Here is a 14,720-nt window from a genome sequence, read left to right as displayed (position 1 = left end):
CTTGCGGTGCAGAAAAATGAGGTGCTAACTTCACAGAGACCTAGCAGTCTCGCTTTAGCGTTCGGAACGTTGCTCACTTTCAAACTTTGAAAGGAACTTAAGCAGTTTTTACTTTTTAGACAATCATTATATTATCGAACAATATTTGATATTACATTTAATCGTGTGAAAACTGTATTGAGGGCTTGGACATTATATTTTGTCAAATAGATGTTTGAAATGTAATTGTGTAACTTATAAAATATTGATCTGTCTACGGACTGTTGCGCAATAATATTAATTTATGACGTTCGACGCTCGTTGATAGACTGCGTTATTAGAATTCATGAATAATAAAAGTTAAATAGTTATTTTTGATCACATAATCTATTTTGAGACTAAAAATAAACTTTGAGTATAAAAAAGCACATATATCTTGCAGTTGCTTTCACTGAATCGTTTCCTCGATGAACGTTCACTAAATCATGTCATAAATAATTTGTCAAAATATTGAAAGTTATATTAAATTATCTAGAGAAGGCGTTAATAATATTGTGCATTATAAGGCGTTGCGCAATAAAGGAATATTAAATATTAAAAATAGAAATTAAAATTTTAGAATCAATTTTCTTAATGAATTATTAAATGTAACGTATAATGAATACGAATAAGGCAGAGGATAAAAATATGTTATACAAAATATATCATAACTTATTATTTATTTATAGTGTTCACATATTTATAGTGTTCATTGAAATAACTGATTCTAAAATTATTTTAATTGCTATTCTTAATATCTAATATTTCTCTATTGTCTGCAGGACTTAAATCTACAATAATATTTATCGTTTAGGGGCTATTTTACTAAAGATATATGAGCAAATAAAAATCATCTGAAAGATACCGTTTAATAAAAAAAATCAACCGTTGATAAAACATTCCAATTTTTTGAAAATATCTTAATTATTTTTTAAACGTCTTTTATATGCTTACCCGATGTCCTTTTGCGTTATTTAAAAGGGTATGTAGAAATTTAGAAATACCTACAGTAATTTATATCAAATTAACTGAACAAAAAGAATTGCAAAGAAAATAGTTTAAATAGATTTATTAAAATACAAAATTACATAGTAAAAAATAATACATTTTTTTAAGATTTAAATAGAATTTCAGAATATTTTTTTATTGTCACGTGACAATAAGAGCAACAATTAAAAAAGATGTGAAAATATACGTTCGTATCTCCAGTATATAGTTCGTATATAGTCCATTATACATATATATCTTACAATTAGTATGTATCGGTATAGATATATATAGATATGCATATTTGAAGGAAAACGAGAAATCGATACAATATTTAAATCAAACATCAATGAATAATCATCTCTGTTGAAAAAGCAACCATCATTTTATGAAATTATTCAAATTACTTCGGCCACACGGTTGGCGGACGCTTCTCGATCCAGCGCTTGATGGCCGGTACTTCCTCGACTTTCTTTTGGAGTTGTTGCAAATTCTCATATTTTTCGATGATGTTTTCATTCATCATGTGATTCAAGTAATCCAACAGACCGACGAAAGTGAAATCGGCCCACGATAGGGCACCGCCAACGAAGTAACCGTCGTTCTTCTTCACTTGAGCATCCAAACGCTCCAAATAATACGGCACCACCTCCTTGAGCTGTTTATGTTTTTCTTCTTTAGCCGTTTCGTTTGACTGATAGAAGTAAGCAGCGATATCTAACACAAATGAGGAAAAAAAAAACATGAGACAAATAAGATAGTGACAAATGGTCCGAATTAAATATTTCAGTGAATCAAATTGCAAAACGCAAGTACAGAAATATTTATTCTCTATGTTGTTATTCATTTACAACATTCGTTTACGAATGTTTTCTTTTCGCACTATCAAATCTGTTAATATTGTAATTCAATTTTAAAAGTAAACGTCTGTTCCCGATAAATAAGAGTCGGATAAATATTGCGTAAACAGAATATTATCTACTCACTTGAGCGCAAATCGTGTATCGTGTCAACGGTCGCATCGATTTCCAAAGCCTGCCAATCGTCCTTGCCGGCAAGACCACATTGTTTCGCCAAGTAACGGCAAATAGCTACAGACTGAGGGTACTTCTTTCCGTCTATTTCGAGCACGGGTACTTGACCGAATGGCATAGCTAAAATAATATCAAGAAGTATGAAATATTGCTCTAGAAGCGAATAAACTTTGTAGTAATAAAACCATTTGAACTTTTGTCGCGATCAATTTATAGTTGTCTACATTATGTGTAGATATCTGGTTACGTTCGGCAAAAAAAGCAGCTTTGCAACTGTTGTAACATTTTTTAATACAATTAATTCTTAGTTTCTGCCAGATCTAAATGTATAAACCAATCGTATGTTAAAGATTCTTATAACAATTGCAAAGCATTTTCTGGTGAACGCAGTTTATATAGTCAACTATATAGACAATTATTGTAAACATTGTCTACACTGGTAACAATTTTTCTCATAATTTTTATACTAAATTTTCCAGAAGTACTCAGAAAATACATCTACATTTTTTAGAATTTTTCATACATATTAATCTGAAACATTCTGACATTTTTTATCCTAAAATTTCTAAATAATATTTTTATCTTTTTTAAATTGTATAATATTTTATCAAAAATTATAAAATAAAATATCTTTGAAATCTCTTATTTTATAATTAATATTTATGAAAAATTCTTTGAAAAGATGCAGACTTTCTGAATATGTTTGGAAAGTATTAAAATTTATATAAAAAATTTGAAAGTTATAAAAATAGAGGAAATATGAAAAATTCTGAAAAATGTTATATGAAAAATTCTAACATAAGAAAACTGTTCATACATTCATACATTCATATGATAATATTAATCCGTTATACATACTAGGTTTAATTTTTGGCCAATCTGCTCTATCAAAACGGTCATCCTCAAAGTCGATGTTAGCATAGTTCAACAGAAAACGAATTGGCTCGGCCAACGCAGTGATGGGGAAGTAAGTCAGCTTATAGGAAGGCATGTTGCTGAAAGAAAAACATTTGTTATATTTCTCTTCATTCTTCTTATCATCATATAATTACGAGAAAGATATCTTAAGGATTTGCCCGTTTTAATATTTTCAGATCTCATTAAAAAAAGTTTGTGGAAACAAGTTTCAACTTGTAAAATTTCTTTTTTATCAACATTTAATTCTAGATTTAATTGCATTTGAATCGAATTTGAATATTAATCTGTAATCAATATCATTCTCAGGTCACATTAAGCATAACAATTTAAACTAAATTTGTATTATAATTTTTATGAAAATTTTAGACAATTTAACAAACGTTTGAATAATTATAAAATCACTGATCCATTTTGCACTATTTATATAAAATAAATTTATTAACTGTGGCAAACATATTCAGCAAATTTTTAATTTATAACAATAAAAGTACAGTTTTACAATCATGAGCATTACAAGTATTTCCTTATTTTTTGCTTCAAGCTATATAACTGTAATAACATTGTGCAAACGCGTTTACGTGTCACTCATGTGGTATTCATTCTTTTGCATAAATTTTTATTCTGAAAAGCATATTGCATAATAATACGAAATCTATACATGTAGAAAATATAAAGCTTCTATTTAAAATATTACGCGTAAAAAAAGGAAACATACATTATAAGATATGATATCAGAGTTCTCGAACTTTTTAAACGATATGATTCTTATTAGTTACAATAATGTGCTTCATATGATATGTGCTCCGATGAGGGACGCCATTATTAAGGCGTTTCTCTCTTCTAGGTTATTCTACATTACAGCAGTTTTATATTTGCGATATAACGTGATATTCTTCGAATGACGCGATTATTTCGAATCTCATTTCTCGACTAAACCTCGATGTTACTGTTGCTTCCCCTCGGTAACAGAACGATTATAATTAGAGCCCTTTCACAAGCGTCACTATAAATTTACCGGCCGGTAATTAGCCGGGTGTAACTACGCTCTCACGCATAAATGTTTGACACAGTATCGCAATATCTACAGCATATTCAATTAACATTAGCCAGTTTACTTTAAAGAGATTAAAAATGAGCAAGTTCTACTTACAATTTGGCAAATTTTACGCAGAAGATGGAAAAGCGTCTGTTACGCTGTTACGGCAGTCACGAACGTAATGTTAACGGTGGATCGAAAATGGATCTACTGCTTGCTAAAGCTGAACAGAACATATAAAGAGCTGAACTCCTTTACACCATCCCTACCAGTTCCACGCTCCCACTCTGTCACCTATGACGTGGCACATCTTAACGGTAAAGGAAATTTACTATAGAGAGGTAAAGGCATATTCCTCTCTGATGATAGAAAGCAAAAATATCGCCCGAAAGAAATATAGTTTAATAAAAATAATTCTAATTTATCAAAAATGTTTCTTAAACATTTTTTACTTGTTTATCTAATGGTTTTTTTAATTATTCAAAATTAAATATGTACAAATTTAAAAAAATAGAGATGTAGAAATTTGTAACAGGTTGAAAAAAACGATTGGGAAGACAAGTATATAGCAAATGTGAAGAAATCAACAACAAAAGAAACAGTACAAATAGATTTATTAAAATACAAAATTACATAACAAAAAAATAATTCTGTTTTTCTGGATTTAACTAGAAATAATCTCACGATATTTTTATTATGTTGGGGGTATAACAATATAAGCAACTGTCAATTTTCAACAAGTATTAAAATATACACTGGCAAAAAAATTCTACAAAGTTCTACATTAATTTAAAAAATGCTATAAATCACGAAAATGCTAGAATTAGAACACTTTTTTACATTTTTGTATATTTTTGTATTTTTGTAAACATTGTTTCTGCGATTTTTATGAATTTCTCGACAAAACTACGTCAAACTATAACATTCTACAAATTTTTAAGTAGCTTTTCCTGATAGAAAAATTTTCTATGTATAAGTTAATTTAAAGTTTCACTTAAAATAAAAATTTACATAAACTATTTTTTATTATTTTGTTATAAAAATATTTATTTATTCTTAGAAATAAATATTTAATTATTAAAATTAACAAAAATGTAAAATAGATAATGGAAATGACCTAATAATTTGAAATTTTTTAATTACAAAAATATTGGGCATAACGAGTTAAATTAGGTATTAATTGCTATTCAATTCATACAAAATTTGAAGTTAATGCAGGACTTTAATAACTTCCATTTAATAATTTATAAATTATAAACGTATCAGATCAGTGGTAAATTTAAATATGTATGGTTCGCTGGCGATAGTCGAGGTATATATATATTCAGAATATATGTATGTATAGTCACATTATGAGTCTATTTACTAAAATGCTTGCGCAGTCTTTCTAACGACGCTTGGAAACATGATAAATTTTTGCAATATAATTTTTATAATTTTTTAAAAAACGTTCGAATTCTAAATTTTTTGTAGATTTTTGGAGTATTATTTCTGTAGAATTTTGTGGAACTTTTTCCATTAGGATACATTTGTACCTTTAGCATATATTATGTATCTATACATATATTAATTTGTACACACATACGCGCGCGCGTGTGTGTGTGTGTGTGTGTGTGTCTATATATTATTTTGAATAGTATGAATATATTATTCAAAAATGAAACATTAAAGAACAATTAGTTCTATTAAAAAATTAACCCACACACTTTATGAAATTATCTGAATTAATTCTTAGAAGAGATTCATAACGGTTGATTTGGCGGACGTTTTTTGATCCAGCTCTTGATGGCTGGTATTTCCTCAACTTTCTTTTGGAGTTCTTTCAAGTTCGCATATTTCTCGATGATGTTTTCTTTCATTGCCATGTAGAAGCAACACTCCAAGACAGTAACGAAAGTTATATCGGCCCACGTCAGAGCATTGCCGACGAAATAACCACCGTTCTTCTTCACCTGAGCGTCAAAACGCTCCATATAAAACGGTATCATCTCTTGGATCATTTTAAATTTTTCTGCTTTAGCTTGTTCGTTGCTCTCGAAGTAGAAAGCATACAAAGCTAATATAAAAAAAAAAAAGAAAACAAGATAGTGACAAACAATTCAAATTAAGCATTTCAGCACGCAATTTACCACGCAAATATAAAAAAATGTATTTCTTTTTTATATTATCATTATTTTCAAATAATTCTACTCGCACTATCGAGATACCCATTAATATTTATCGTAATTTAAAATATATTTTAAGATTTTAAGCTTTTAATCTCCGCTTTTAATAAATTGCAGTGCCGGAAAAATATTGCATAAGAAAATTATCTGCTCACAGGTGCGTAAATCGTGTATCGTATCGACGATCGAATCGATTTCTAAAGCCTCCAAATCATCTTTGCCAGCCAAACCGCATTGTTTCGCTAAATAACGGGAAATAAAACGGGAAAAGCTGCGGACTGATTGAACTTGTTTCCATCTATTTCGAGCACGGGCACTTTACCAAATGGCGTAGCTGATCGAAAGATGTAATATATTATAATATATTAAAATCGAACAAGGTTTGTAGAAGAAAAATTATTTAGTGTTGTGTCATTTAATTTATAGCTACATGGTTTGATGTGTGTGTAACATATACATATATCCGTATATTTTGTAATACATTGTATATATATGATGTGGACACATATATATGTATTAAAAACCTCTCTACTGTTATGTGTGGCATAATTCCTGTATTAAAATATTTTATATGTTACAGCGAAAGATCAGTTGATGTTTAAAAACAAATGTGAACATTAAATTTTTGTTGTAGATCTGTCAAGTGTATAAAATAGATTTCAGAAAGAATCAAATAAGATTAATTTTGCAATAAAATTACTAATAAGGATGTGTTTTAAATCTAGATCTTTTTTTACACGGTAAAAAAAACTATTATTTTTTAAATTGATATTTTACTCATCATTGTTTTCTATTATAGTATAACAAACGTCTACAAGTACGTGTTTTTTAAACGTGTTAAAAAACCGTATATCTATGAATCATGTAAAAGATACCATGTAAAAAGAGACTTAGACGTATTAATATTAACATTAATTCTATATACATACTTGGTTTAATTTTGGGCCAATCTTTTACATCAAAACGTTCATCTACGAATTCAATACCAGCATAGCTGAACAAATAACGAATTGGCTCGCCCAATGCCGTAAAGGGGAAGTAAGTCAGCTTGTAGGAAGGCATATTGCTGAAAGGATAACGTTTATTATATTGTACTCTTCATTCTTCTTGTCTTAATTTTGAAGACATCTTATCAGCGGATTTCAATATGTTTCCTATTTCACTTTAGAAAAAATTAAATTTGCTGAAATGAGTTCTAATTCAAAAGTTATTTTTTATTAATATTTAATTGTAAATTTAATCAAATTTTAAAATCAATCTTTAATTATTATTATATTTTGCCAGATTAAGTTAAAATTTAAAATAAATTTAGATTAAAACTGTTATCAAACTCCAGTAACGTATTTTTTATATACGTTCTCTAAACAATTATAAAACATTAAATTTGTTTAGGAAACATATACATATAAAATGTATATAAATCATCAAAATGTATATGTAAATTTATTATAAATAGTATGTACATACATTGGAGAAACTACAATATTAAATCGGCTAAACAAAAATGCATCATTTTCGGTCTTCGAACAAACAAAACCAATACAATATTCTGCAAAGTCGACAACTTTTCTTTTTCTAATTATTCTTATATAGTTATACCCACTATCCACAAATTGTGTAATATGTTGCTTGCCTGAAATGATTCTTAAGAAATGTGTTTTAACTTACAGAGAGATCATAGATGTATTATATCTTTCGTATAGAGACTGATGAGGTATATACTTGTATTTTTAATTTAAAAATGTTTAATTTTACAAAATTTTTGTAAATAATTAAAATATAAAGAAAAATAAGAAAGAAGAGAAATTATTAAATAGAAGATTCTCGCGATAAAAAATATTTTGCGTTTCTTATTAACATTCATCACATAAATTTTTATACGGATAAAAAAATAAGAGTTTATAATAGCGTTTGTCGTTTCAAAATAAAGAAAATTATATACATATACAATGTTAAATAATCTCTAAGACTAACAGTAACATTTAACGTGGCTTCTAATTCCTCTCTTCTATGCATTTTGTTTGAGTGTACAAAGTTAGGCTTTCTTTTTTCTGAAAATTACAATTTTCAAAGAAGTTCGTAGTTGTTGTAGATTGTTCGAACTTTGTACTACATTGTTCCAAAGTATTATTTTATTTCTAACGGTTTTCCAATAAAATAAAAAACATTTTTTTAAACTAGTCTACTTTAAAAAAAAATCCAATTCTTCGCTATAGATTGTTTTTTAATTATTCCGAACATTGACATTTCTCTCTTCTAGATTATTGTTTAATAGTATTTCTATATTTTAGAATCTAAAATATAGAAATATTTAGATATAAGCGCGATACTCTTCGAATTCCTCAATTATTCCGGATTGCATTTCTCGGATTCAATCTCGATGTTATTATAACTGCTGCTTGGTGATATGACGACTATAATTAATGCCCTTTCACAATTGTTACTAATTTGCCGGCCGCTAATTAGCCGGATGATAACTACGCTCTCACGCAGAATGTTCGACACGTACAGTATGGCAATATCCATAGTATTCAGTTAATAGTTAGCCATTTTAGCTTCAATCTAAAGGGATATAAAAATGAGCAACTTTTACTTACAATTTAGCAAGTTTTACGCAGAGGACGGAAAAGCACTTATCGCGCTTACAGCAGTCACGAACGTGATATGTCGACGGTGGATTTGTCGCTCGCTGAACGCCTCTATATATTTACATCCCTACCTGTTCCACAATCCCACTTTGTCGTCTCTGATGCAACACATTTTTCAAAAAAATTTTACTAGAGAGATGGAAATAAGTAAAAACATTGTCTGAAGGATACAGTATAATAACAAGACGTTCTAATTTGTCAAAAAGTCTTTACTATATACATATTTTGTGTACAGTAGCTATATATTTCATATGTATGTATATAAATCTGAACATATGTATACATTTAAAACTTCTTGATTGTTAATAATTACACGCATTAAAATTAAATATCATTTTCAAATCTTAGACAATATGAATTCTAATTTTTTTCTCAGATCAATCTTCCTTTTCTTTTGTAAAATTTAATAGGACGTTTTGCTGCTTTTTATATAACTTTATGATACTGAAGGATTTGTCTCTCAAATTGGATGACAATTAATTAGTTGAATGACAGAGATGATTTCCTTACATTAATATGTAATTTAAAAAGCGAACAATAAAAATCACGACAAATAAGAGCTAAGTGCGAATAATAACAGCAAATATATTTAAAACTTTTGCGCATATATATTTATAATTTTTTACATATTTTGTACATCCATGTGTATTATAACATTACGTACGTTTTGTGCCATCTTCAGCGTAATGACATATAAAGAAGAGATAATTAATAAAAAAATATCGGCAAAACCATATGAAGAAAGCCAGAAAATACGCAACATTATATAGTACTTCATTAAGCTGCGATTTACGTCCATTCTTTCGCCGAGTGTGAGTTGATGCCCAAAATTGTATGAATTCGGAAATCAGCCACCTGATTGTCTATCAAAATAGCAGAGGGCTCTTCCATTATTGGAACGCAAAGCGAATAAATAACCGTAGTCATGCATAGTCAAATGATAAAATTCTCGATATCAATTTGATAAAAATAATAAATAAAAGTAAAAATTAAAAGAATGCAAAGAACGGAAACTTAACGGATCATCGTGAAAGCATAAATATATTATATTGAAGCAATGCAATACAAATACAATTTTTCATTAAAGCATTATATTTGCATAATAATCGATTTTCTTGTGCAAAATATTGCAAAACATAATAAGAAAGAAAATACTATTATCAAAATAAATAACATTTATATCTTATTTGTTTATAAGAAAGTTGCAACGAAAGGGCGTACCGCGTTAAGTATCACAACGTATAGCATAATCCCTGCATTAAAATATTTTGGATTTGTTCATGTCGCATATTCCGACATATTCCTAATTGTGGCAAATGGAACGCGTTGAAGTAAGTAGAAGTGTTGGAGCATGCGACGCGAACAAACTATGAATGTGTTACAACGGAAGATTAATTGGCGTTTCAAAAAAAAGAAGATAAAAATCATTGTTTTGTTGTTGATTCGTCAACAATACCAACTATAAATTAGATTTAAAAAAGAACCAAGCCGGATTAATTTCACGACAAAATTATTAATATGTTTACACCTAATTTTTTTTTACATGATGAAAAAAACTTTCTTTTCTTAATTTTATTTATTGTCGTTTTTTATTATAGCACAACAAACGTGTATGTGTAGTACATGTATGTGTTTTTTTATTAGACCTATATTAATATATCTAGATTGATTTGTCACAATTATACGGTTTATTATTAATATTAATTAATATTAGTATTAATACGTCTGGGTCTACTTACATGATTCACAGTTATACGGTTTTTTAATATTTTTAAAAAATACATGTACTATACATACACTGGCTCCTGAATCGTCGCAGCCACAGTAAAATCGTGATAAACAAAAAAACACGTAAAAGTTTCTTGCGTGCTGCACATTATAAATAACGAGAGTTTGAATAAAACAAAATAATGAGATCGCTGTAAAACATTTGTAAAAATGGGTCTCAACTATCCTTTTGTTTTCTTACAGTCAGTAAATAGTCGCAAAGGCAATAGTCGTGAAGGCAAAACAGTAAAAGGAACGTCAAGTGCCTTTTCTCCTGCCTATTCGTGCAGGAAAACACACGAACAGCTGTTGAAAGAAATGAAAAATATGCTTTTACGTATAAAATTCAAAGATAACTTTTCTCGCGGGCTATTTTTACAAATTTGATAAACACGAGACAAGCCACATTTTTACATTGAAGCGCATATTAACGAAATGGTATACAAGACATCATTTTTCACGCCTATAATTCTTTCTTTATTACAACGGCTATCAACGCAGACTTAGGAATCTTAATCCGATATACATCAGTTTGAGTTTTTAATCAGTCTTTCTCATCGAAACGTTCATCCAAATATTTAATACCAGCATAATTAAACAAAAAACTAAACCTTTTTTTTACGTATGATGACCTTTACTATCAGAACGCAAAAAGATGTGTTTGTGATTTTTCACAGTACAATAAATTATTTAATGTTGTTTATAACGTATACTTATGACTTTTTTAGAAGACCAAGTATAATCAATCCTATCTTCTAACTCGTATAAAAATTTGTATGATCAAGAGGCGCGATCGCGTCTCGCGTCAGTCTGAGCGAAGCGAGTTTGTATTAACAAGAAACGTAAAAAAATTTTAGTCGCTAGGATATTCTATCCAATAATTCTTCTTTTTTTTTGGAAATTCAAAGTGCGAACTATAAATTAATCGAGATGCTAACGTAGAGTACGGTACCGAACAGTGTTGTCAAGTTGTTTGTTTATTATCACGCGGAAAAAAGGTTTAGAAGAATTTTTTACATAAAGATTTGTTACTTTTTAAAAATCGTATTGATTTATAACACGTTAACTTCTTATTACAATTGTTATAAACATCTATAATTTATCAATACTGTTACCGAATCTTCCGAGTCTTGCCGAATCCAAAATTTTGATTTTTTGAATTTATTTTAATCCAATTAAAGTTCAAAGATTCCTTGAATCCATGAGTTGGAAACAGAATTCCTATTTTTTCAATTCAAAAAAGTTATACAGACCATGCAATCTATTTTAATCCATAAAATGGAATTTAGACGACATAATTGCGATTTCTTAATCCAAAATGTATTCAAATTAATTAAAATAGATTACTTTCAATCCATTTAAATCCATTTTCGTTTACCGAGATCCCACATACACATTCTTTTTTTCTTTTTTCAATAAATTATTGTAAATTACGTTCGTTCTATATGCCCAATGAACTTCTACTTATAGAGTGATTAGTAGAACTCTATGATTAATAAACTAATATTAATAAAAATTGTGTTGCGTTAATATTTATAAAGTTTAAAAAAATTTTAGAAAAACAAAATGATATTTACCATCTCCTTCCTTCTCCTGTATTTATATTTTCAATAATCTCTGAATCTATCATACATGTCTATCGTACATAAATTGTACGTCATTTTTATAATTTTTATTAATTAATTTTACTATCTAGATACGGCACAGCACCCCACAAATAATGACTTCCGTCACCATATTTATCGCGATGGTCTTGACAAACTCGTGTGATGCTTCTTTGAGATCGTACGCCCATCCGATTTTCGCGAAAAAATTGATCAAAACTGTGGTAGAGTAATGGGAATAAATTAACTCCGAAGCTTTATAGTCCCATGGAAAGACATGATGATAATTGTGCCATCCTTCACCTCCCGCCACACAACTGACGAATCGGTTCTCCGTCGGATTGATGTGCCTGTAATTAAAATAAATGAGACAAAATTATTTTTCGGCGATACAGAACAGCAAAAGCTCTAAAATTTTTTTCTATTAATCTTTAACGGTCACAAGGGTCTGTATGACCCCGATAAAAGTTTCAGGTGAATTTTTTGGATATTATTATTTTAAATATTGAACTTCTGTCATCATCTGTCGATAGTCCTAACTTCCCTCTACGTGACTATATTTAGATCAGGCCTTGCCCGATATGCATCAATGTATTTTTGACAACTGTCAAGCAGACCTCTTAAGCGGTGGGGGGGGGGGGCATATTGATTCCAGTGCGATCATTACTTCAGAGTGAAATTGTTGCAAACTTTTTATTTTTATTTTTTCAGAAAAGTGAAAGTATTATTTTATACGTATTACGTATATATTTCCTATAGATGTCTTATAATTTACAGAATCGAATTATTACGCGTTGCTCGACCAACAACTTTATCCTATATAAATGTTTTTCACAATATTTTTCGATAGTTCTATGAATAAAAAAATAAACTTCTTCCTCAGAATTTGTTATATAATCTTTCTTTCTCGAAAATTACTCTCTTTATACATCAAAATAAATATCTTTGTTTAAAACATGCATGATGACACTGATTTTTTTTTAATGCTATCTGATGAATATACCCTACAAATATTTTGAAAAAAAACGTTATAAATCCAAAAAGTTACAATTTTTTAAAGTAAAAAAGTTATTTTTTACGTTTCTTTTAGTTCAGCAATTTTTTTGCTTTGTTTGAATTAAAATTTAACATAACATGAAGTTGGTTCACATTTTATACTATAATATTTGAAGAATGTTCAGTAACTTATAACTTAAAACAATTAATAATTTGGGCGTGACAATCATTTAAAGTCATTTGGGGTCATTAATTTTGATCCAACGTGACCGTTATAATTCTTTATTGGTGATTATGCCTTTTATTCTACTTCTACTTCTACCAATTACTGTAACCTTGATAACCTGCTTACTTATTGAATGGCTTTGAACCCCACAAATGAGCTGCACTATTAACGGTCCATGTGGCATTTAAAAGAACGACATAACGAATAATAGCTTGCGATACAAAGGCCTGTACCAAGTCTCATTCCATTCGTACACAGGTATCATCACCGGAAGCAGGAAAGTAAATATAAATTTAAGTATGGGAAAATATCTGCGAAATGATATAAACTATTTACAAGATATGCAATTTTCACAATATTATGTTGTCGCTGCAAAAGAATCTGCATACAAAAATTTTTTATAAAAGATTGCTGAAGATATTGGAATGATGGATATACATATCACCTTCTCCTCTATACCGCGTAATGAACCATCTTTGCCTGAACTTACTTGGTGCCGAATACGAAGATAGGATCAGTCAGTACATTGCTCATATTGACCAGACGACCTTTTTGAATCACCTCTGGATGTTTTTTCATCATCAGCCAACCAACATGAGAGAAAAAGAATCCTCGGCTACTATTGTGCGGATCCGCGTCTGTACCCACATACTTGTGGTGCAAATAATGATCTCGCACCCAGTCGTAGGGACTATTCTGGAAAAAGAACAACTATAAAAAAATTCTTTCACACGGCGATTATAAACATTCATCTACCAAGCCCCCCGCGCAATAGGAAACGAGAAGTATAATTCTAAGAGGCCATTTTGCTTTGTAAGATCGATGGGACCACAAACGATGAGCACCGCCTGTGATGCCAAATCCTCCAAATTGGTACATGAAAAGTACTTAAAACAGAAAAGATTAAAGCATTTTAATGTTTATTATGTGTTCATAAATAGTAATATTATGCTCATAAGAACTTAATTATACTTAATTAAGGAAGAATACAGTACCAGACAAATTTTCTAAAGAATACTCACACCATGCGGTTGTCTTCCAATTTTCGAAAGTTGAAAGTCAAACAACCATATATGAAGTATAAATGAAAAAAACTAATAAATATGATGTTAAACCACTTCAGTTCTGTCTTAAACCAACTTTCCGTTTTTGTATAGATTTTACTTCTGCTTTGCGTAGCAAAACATTCATTCTCTTTTTGCGTAGCGGAAGATTCGTCCTTTTGAAAATCGTTCTCCGTCAATATTTTGGTCTCTGCACTTGAAATATTTGGTGGCATCTCTGTTATCGGATCACTGGACTAAAAATCCAGTCAGCTTCA

The 14,720-nt window shown here is 29.4% G+C and overlaps 2 protein-coding genes and 1 pseudogene across 2 annotated transcripts in view; 1 reads left to right on the top strand and 2 right to left on the bottom strand.

The window, feature by feature from the left end:
* Positions 1-14,720, top strand: part of LOC105199998 (actin-related protein 2/3 complex subunit 3) — a 36,600-nt gene that overhangs the window by 12,880 nt on the left and 9,000 nt on the right. The window lies entirely within an intron of this gene.
* LOC105199995 lies at positions 1,071-8,836 on the bottom strand. The gene is given in 9 exon segments (XM_011167343.3): positions 1,071-1,722; positions 1,992-2,159; positions 2,898-3,034; positions 4,108-4,151; positions 5,739-6,049; positions 6,314-6,425; positions 6,428-6,492; positions 7,088-7,224; positions 8,756-8,836. Coding segments are annotated over 8 exon segments (1,284 nt in total). The 5' UTR covers positions 7,221-7,224; positions 8,756-8,836; the 3' UTR covers positions 1,071-1,408.
* LOC105199996 lies at positions 12,125-14,658 on the bottom strand (annotated as a pseudogene).

The sequence above is a fragment of the Solenopsis invicta genome, chromosome 5, assembly GCF_016802725.1.
Source record: "Solenopsis invicta isolate M01_SB chromosome 5, UNIL_Sinv_3.0, whole genome shotgun sequence".
NCBI lineage: Eukaryota > Metazoa > Arthropoda > Insecta > Hymenoptera > Formicidae > Solenopsis > Solenopsis invicta.
Note: the sequence above shows the minus strand (reverse complement) of the source record. Positions and strands in the feature narration are given on the sequence as shown.